This window comes from Rhinopithecus bieti, unplaced genomic scaffold (genome assembly GCF_001698545.2).
Source record: "Rhinopithecus bieti isolate Rb0 unplaced genomic scaffold, ASM169854v2 scaffold_56641, whole genome shotgun sequence".
Lineage (NCBI taxonomy): Eukaryota > Metazoa > Chordata > Mammalia > Primates > Cercopithecidae > Rhinopithecus > Rhinopithecus bieti.
In genome coordinates this window covers 537,054-544,631 of record NW_016822034.1, presented here as the reverse complement: position 1 = coordinate 544,631, position 7,578 = coordinate 537,054, and the positions used below count along the sequence as shown (strand labels likewise).

Below are 7,578 nucleotides of genomic sequence, written 5' to 3'. Positions count from 1 at the left end.
CATCTGATGGCCTCCTTTGGGGAGGCTATTCAGAAACCCAAAAGAATACAACAGTTTGTCTCTCACCTACCTGTGACCTGGAAGCCCCCTCCCTGCGTCGAGTTGTCCCGCCTTTCCCGACGGAACCAACGTTCATCTTACATATATTGATGTCTCCTGTCTCCCTAAAATGTATAAAACCAAGCTGTGTCCCGACCACCTTGGACACATGTCGTCAAGACCTCCTGAGGCTGTGTCCCGGACGTGCGTCCTCAACCTTGGCAAAATAAACTTTCGAAATTGAATGAGATCTTCTCAGATAATCGGGGTTCACAAGTCCATGTATGTGGACATCCCCTGGGGAAGTGCCCCTCCTCCACTGAGCTCACCCGCGTCTTCCTCGTGCGTTTTCTTCAGAAGATATTTCACAGCTACTTGGTCCACATCTGTCGGCCCTACAGGAACCGCTGTTCTCCACAGGCACATAGGCAGTGTACCTACTGGGCTGTGTGGAGAGGAAGAGACTCCACTCCTAATTCCCACAGTTAAAAACAAAGGTCGACAAGTGGAGAAATTTGCTAACCCAAACCCTAACCCTAACCCCAACCCCAACCCCAAACTGAACCCTAACCCAACCTTAACCCCAACCCCAACCCTAAACCCAACCCCAACCACAACCCTAACGCTAAACCTAACCCTAAATCCTAACCCCTAATCCTAACCCCTAACGCTACCTCTACCCCAACCCTAAACCTACGCTAACCCTAACTGAACCCTAACCCTCACCCTCACCCTCAACCTGCCCCTGCCCCTAGCCCTGACCATAGCCATAGCCCTAGGCCTAGCCCTAACCCTAGCCCGAACCCGAGCCCTAGCCTGAACCCGAACCCAAACCCTAACCCAACCCCGACCCCGACCACCACCCTGAAACCCAAACCCTTAACCCGAACACTTAACCCAAACCCTAACCCGAACCCGAACCCAACCCTAACCCCAACCCTAACCCTAGCCCTAGCCCTAACCCTGACCCTGACCCCTGACGCTGACCCTGACCCCCGACCCTGACCCTGACCCGAACCCCGACTTTTAACCCAAACCCGAACCCGAATCCTGACCCTGACCCTGACCCTAAGAGGCATAGCTAAGGCTTCCTCTTGGGGTCAGGAGTCCGGGACTAGCCTGGCCTACATGGCAAAACCCAGTCTCTACTAAAAATACAAAAATTTGCCAGGCATGGTGGCACATGCCTGTAATCTCAGTTACTCCGGAAGCTGAGGCAGGGGAATCACTTGAACTTGGGAGGCAGTGGTTGCAGTGAGCCGAGATCATGCCACTGCACTCCAGCCTGGGCAACAAGAGCAAAACTCCGTCTCAAAAAAAAAAAAAAAAAACCATAGTATCTCAGCCGGGCGCAGTGGCTCACGCCTGTAATCCCAGCACTTTGGGAGCCCAAGGGGAGTGGATCATGAGGTCAGAGTTCAAGACCTGCCTGGCCAATATGGTGAAACCCCGTCACTACAAAAAATACAAAAATTAGCTGAGTGTGGTGGCATGCACCTGTAGTCCCAGTTGCTTGGGAGACTGAGGCAGGAGAATCCCTTGAACCCAGGAGGCAGAGGTTGCAGTGAGCCGCATTCGTGCCACTGCACTCCAGCGTGGGTGACACAGCAAGACTCTGTCTCAAATCAATAAATAAATAATAAATAAATAAATAGTATCTTATACATTTAAGCAACCCTAGGAAGCAAACTAGGGAAGGTTCAAAAAAATGAATAAAGGAGTAAGTATAGGAATAAAGAAAGAAATTGAAATCCCATGATGAGGATTTTCATAGCCTGTTTAAATCTCAGTGTGTAGTCAGTTCTGGGATCACTGTGATTTGGGGTTTGCTTTCTACCTCTTAAGCTTTTTAAAACACTGAGAATGCAATATTAGAACTTTCATTTTAATGAAATACTCAAAATTGTGATTAAAATAAATAATAAATTACACAAGTTTACAAGTAACAGTTAAATATTTAGGGTTAAGTTTTGCAAACAGTACAAATGTTTAAGAGTGTTGATTGGGAGTAAGGGAATGTCAACTGCCAATAAATATGGAAGATGAAAGAACAGGACTTTAAACAGAGCATATTTAGTTATGGGTCTCTGTCTCCTCCCCACACAGAAAAACTCCCAGACATTCATGACTTCATCCACTCTGACTGGCAGATAGATCACATTTCCTGATCCCCCAGCTCTTCACCTCAAAAGGTTTATCTTTCCACCACACCAGCAAAGACCCTCAGGACACATGATTCACACTGCCAGCTAAGCATGTGCGCCGAGGGCCAAGGTAAGCACACGCTAAGGCAGCTGGGCCATCCTGGCCCTAATCCCTCCAGCGGTGTCCACACTGAGCATTGCAGCACTTGTAGAAGGTGGTCATCGGCTCATCTGCAGAGCGGGTCTGAAGCTGCATGAAGTAAGCACGAGGATGTTCGCATTTGGGACACGGCTCTGACAATGAGAAAAAAGAAGTGACCCACGTTAAAAGAAAGATGATGCTCATGACTGTTAAAAGTAGGTATTACTTAGTATGTGGGAGGTGAAGGTGGGTGGATCACCTGAGGTCAGGAGTTCAAGACCATCCTGGCCAACATGGTGAAACCCCGTCTCTACCAAAAGTAAAAAATTAGCCAGGCGTGGTGGCAGGCGCCTTTAATCCCAGCTACTTGGGATGCTGAGACAGGAGAATTGCTTGAACCTGGAAGGCAGAGATTGCAGCAAGCTGAGATTGCGCCACTGCACTCCAGCCTGACGACTAAGTGAGACTCCGTATCAAAAAACAAACAAACAAAAAAATAAGTAGGTACTTTATGTCTTTTTTTTTTTGAGATGGACTCTCACACTCTCACCCAGGCTGGAGGGCAATGGGGTGATCTCGGCTCACTGCAACCTCTGCCTTTTGGGTTCATGCAATTCTCCTTGCCTCAGCCTCCCAAGTAGATGGGTTTAAAGGCACCCATCACCACGCCTGGCTAATTTTTTCGTATTTTTAGTAGAGACGGGTTTTCATTATGTTAGCCAGGCTGGTCTCGAACTCCTGAACTTTTGATCTGCCCACCTCAGCCTCCCAAAGGGCTGGGATTACAGGCATGAGCCACCGTGCCCAGCCTACTTAATATCTTTAAGTATGGTAAAGAACCTCCCTGCTCATTTGATGCCCCTTGACAAGGGTAGGTCTACAAACAGTGATGTCATTCCCACCGCACTCTAACACCAAGGGAATCTGGGAGACCTGTGACTCACAAACACCGCTCCTCCCCTCCCTGGCTCCCACGGTTCTTCTCAAGTCCAGCTGAAGGCTGGTTGGAAACATAACATGGAAGGTGACTGTTCTGGTGTATTTTGTGCTGCTGTAACAAAATGCCTAAGACTAAGTCATGGTTAGACGGTACTGAGTTTTGAAGTAAACGCTGGGAAAAGTCTGCATTGTTAAAAATTGAGCATTAAGGGCGATTCTGGTGTGGACTCAAAAGAAGAGAAAAGGCTGGGTATGGTAGCTCATGCCTGTAATCCCAGAACTTTGGGAGGCTGAGGTCAGGAGTTCAAGACCAGCCTAGCCAAGATGGTGAAACCCGTCTCTATCAAAACTACAAAAATTAGCCAGGCGCGGTAGCAGGTGCCTGTAATCCCAGCTACTAGGGAGGATGAAGCAGGAGAATCGCTTGAACCCAGGCAGCAGATATTGCGTCACTACACGCCAGCCTGGGTGAAAGAGACACCGTCTCAAAAAAAAAAAAAAGGCCAGGCGCGGTGGCTCAGGCCTGTAATCCCAGCACTTTGGGAGGCCGAGGCCAGCAGATCACCTGAGGTTGGGAGTTCGTGACCAGACTGACCAACATGGAGAAACCCATCTCTACTAAGAATACAAAATTAGCCAGGCGTGGTGCCACATGCCTGTAATCCCAGCTACTTGGGAGGCTGAGGCAGGAGAACGTTTGAACCTGGGATGTGGAGGTCATGATGAGCCGAGATCGCGCCACTGCACTCCAGCCTGGGCAACAAGAGTGAAACTCAGTCCCAGCCCAAAAAAAAGAATAAAAAAGTGGACTGGGCATAGTGGCTCACACCTGTGATTCCATTAATTTGCGGGGCTGAGGCAGGAGGATTGCTTGACCCAAGGAGTTCAAGACCAGCCTGGGCAACATGGCAAGATCTAGTCTCTACAAATAATAATAATTATTAATTATTATTAGCTGGATATGATGGCAAGCACCTACGGTCTCAGCTACTCAGGAGGCTGAGGTGGGAGGAATGCTTGAGACCGGGTGGTGGAGGCTGCAGTAAGCCATGATCGCACCACTGGAACTTGGGCACCAGAGCAAGACCCTGTCTCAAAAAAAAAAAAAGAACAAAAAAGTGGATCTAAAAGAGAAAACCAAGGGTATGGTCAAGGGACCATGTGATACAGAGATGAGTACGGACAGAAGGAAGCCAGATGCTATTCATCAAGCAATGGGAGGATGACCCCTTCAAGGCATTTTGGAGATCTTGGGGTAGGATGAAGGGCTGCCATGCCCATTACAGGCCCAGAATGGTTTCGAGGGACCTCAGGGTTTCCTATAGCTCCCCTGGCTTTCTGCTCCCTGTATTCCAGGGCACCATTCCTAAGCCAGACCCTACCAGACACCAAACCTGCTGGTGATTTGTACAAGGACTTCTCAACCTCCAGAATTGTGAGCAATAAATTTCTGTTCTTTATAAAAATTACCCAGTATGTGGTATTCTGTTATAGCAGTGCAAATAAAGATAGTGACTTATGAGCTGAGCATGGTGGCTCATGCCTGTAATCCCAGCACTTTGGGAGGCCGAGGCAGGCGGGATCACGAGGTCAGGAGATTGAGACCATCCTGGCCAATATGGTGAAACCCTATCTCTATTAAAAACACAAAAAATTAGCCGGGCATGGTGGTGAGCACCTGTAATCCCAGCTACTCGGGAGCCTCGGGGAAGAGAATTGTTTGAACCCAGGAGGTGGACTTTGCAGTGAGCCGCGATCACGCCATTGCACTCCAGCCTGGGTGACAGAGCGAGACTCCGTCAAAAAACAAAAAAAAAAAGAGAGAAGTACATATTTCCCTTCAAATCGATTTCACTTTGAGAAACTTATTCTACACCTGATAGAAATGGCTTCAAACACTCTAACACTATTTCTGACATTAGGTACTTAATCTTTTTTTTTAAGACAGTCTCGCTCAGGCTGGAGTGCAATGGCACGGTCTCAGCTCACTGCAACCTCTGCTTTCTGGTTCAAGCAATTCTCCTGCCTCAACCTGCCAAGTAGCTGGGATTACAGGCATGGACCACCACACCCAGCTACTTTTTGTATTTTTAAAAGAAACAGGGTTTCACCATGTTAGCCTGGATAGTCTTGATGTCTTGACCTCATGATCCACCCACATTGGCCTCCCAAAGTGCTGAGATTATAGGTGTGAGCCACCGCGCTGGCCACTAACTTTTTCACATAGCAGATTAGATTTGTATGTTCTTTTTTTTTTTTTTTTTTTTTTGACAGTTTCCCTCTTGTTGCCCAAGCTGGAGTGCAATGATGCAATCTCGGCTCACTGCAACCTCTGCTTCCCGGGTTCAAGTGATTCTCCTGTGCCAGCCTCCCGAGTAGCTGGCATTACCGGTGCCCGCCACCACACCTGGCTAATTTTTTGTATTTTTAGCAGAAACGGAGTTTCATCATGTTAGCCAGGCTGGTCTCAAACTCCTGACCTCAGGTGATCTGCCCGCATTGGCCCAAAAGTGCTGGGATTGCAGGTGTGAGCCACCGCACCCAGCTTGTATGTTCTTCTATAGGGGAAAAAACACAGTACTAACCATCACTTATCTCTCTCCCCTCTCAACACACTTATATTTAGGGCCTTCCCCTTTCCTCTGCTGGTCACATCTATCTCTATCAGACATGCAATACACAGTTATTTTACCCAATCTGCAGTTTAATGCTCATGTTCATTGGTATTAACTTCTAGAAATCTATATGAGCCCAGTGTATTAGTCCGTTCTCACACTGCTGTGAATACCTGAGACTGGGTAATTTATATAGAAAAAAGCAGTTTTGTGTGTTGGTTGGTTTGTTTGTTTTGAGACAGACTCTCACTCTTGTCATCAAGGCTGGAGCGCAATACTGCAATCTCAGCTCACTGCAACCTCTGCTTCCTGGGTTCAGCCAATTCTCGTGCCTCAGCCTCCTGAGCAGCTGGGTCTACAGGCTCGCACCACCATCACCGACTAATTATTTTATTTTTAGTAGAGACAGGGTTTCGCCATGTGGGCCAGGCTGGTCTGGAACTCCTGACCTCAAGTGATCTGCCAACCTTGGCCTCCCAAACTGCTGGGATTACAGGCGTGAGCCGCCGCGCCCAGCCAAGAAAAGAGGTCTAAATTTACTCACAGTTCTGCATGGTTGGGGATGCCTCAGGAAACCTACAATCATGGAGGAAGGTACCACTTCACACGGGCAGCAAAAGACAGAATGAGTGTGAGCAAGGGAAATGCCAAACGCTCATAAAACAGTCAGATCTTGTGAGAACTCACTATCAGAACAGCACGGAGGGGGGAACCACTCCCATCACTCAATTCCCTCCCAGTGAGCCCCTCCCAGGACACCTGGGGATTACAAGAACTGTAATTCAAGATGATATTTGGGTGGAGACATAGCCAAACCATATCAAACAGAAAGAACATACTTTTTTCCTTAGACTCTTATTTTTATTAATCTACTCATCATTGCCATCATCAAAGCTATCACCTGCTCAGTGCCTCTTATATACCAAGCACGGCATGACTCACTTTATGCTCTCACAATCTATGAATATGGATTAGCCCCAGAGAAGTCAAGAGACCCAAGGAAGGTCCTACCACAATACAAGGGCCTGAGAATCTAACACGGGCCTGTATAACTCCGAGGCTTGTACAAATATTGCTTGCGTAACAGATTACTAAACAGTAACACATACTAATAAATTATTCAAAAACCATTTTCTATTTTTAGAAACCTACATCATTTATATGACATCACAGACTCTGCCATGCAGTGGCATCAACAGCCTCATAATTACCCAGTTTAGCAACAGAAACAGTTTTCCCTCTTACCTGCAGTAGAGTCAACATTCTCCCAGGCAGCTGCTCCACCAAGCACATCATCCACTTCTTTCAGTTTTGGGTACTTCCGATTTGTTACCTAACAAAAACAACCCTTCAGACTCCAGGTAACTGAACAGCGCAAACCTGGGCTGCCAAACCTCAAATTTCAGGATTATATAAGAGTTCACGGCCGGGCGCGATGGCTCAAGCCTGTAATCCCAGCACTTTGGGAGGCCGAGACGGGCGGATCACGAGGTCAGGAGATGGAGACCATCCTGGCTGACACAGTGAAACCCCGTCTCTACTAAAAAATACAAAAAACTAGCCGGGCGAGGTGGCGGGCGCCTGTAGTCCCAGCTACTCGGGAGGCTGAGGCAGGAGAATGGCGTAAACCCGGGAGGCGGAGCTTGCAGTGAGCTGAGATCCGGCCACTGCACTCCAGCCTGGGCGACAGAGCGAGACT

The 7,578-nt window shown here is 48.0% G+C and overlaps 1 protein-coding gene across 1 annotated transcript in view; it reads right to left on the bottom strand.

The window, feature by feature from the left end:
• Nucleotides 1–1,914: 1,914 nt before the first annotated feature.
• POLR3K (RNA polymerase III subunit K) overlaps nt 1,915–7,578 on the bottom strand; it is a 7,896-nt gene continuing 2,232 nt past the window's right edge. The window contains exons 2-3 of the mRNA XM_017860737.1: nt 7,125–7,212; nt 1,915–2,477 (exon numbers count right to left, since the gene is read on the bottom strand). Of these exons, the coding sequence (XP_017716226.1) occupies nt 2,350–2,477; nt 7,125–7,212 (216 nt within the window). The 3' untranslated portion in view covers nt 1,915–2,349. The remainder of the gene's footprint in view (nt 2,478–7,124; nt 7,213–7,578) is intronic.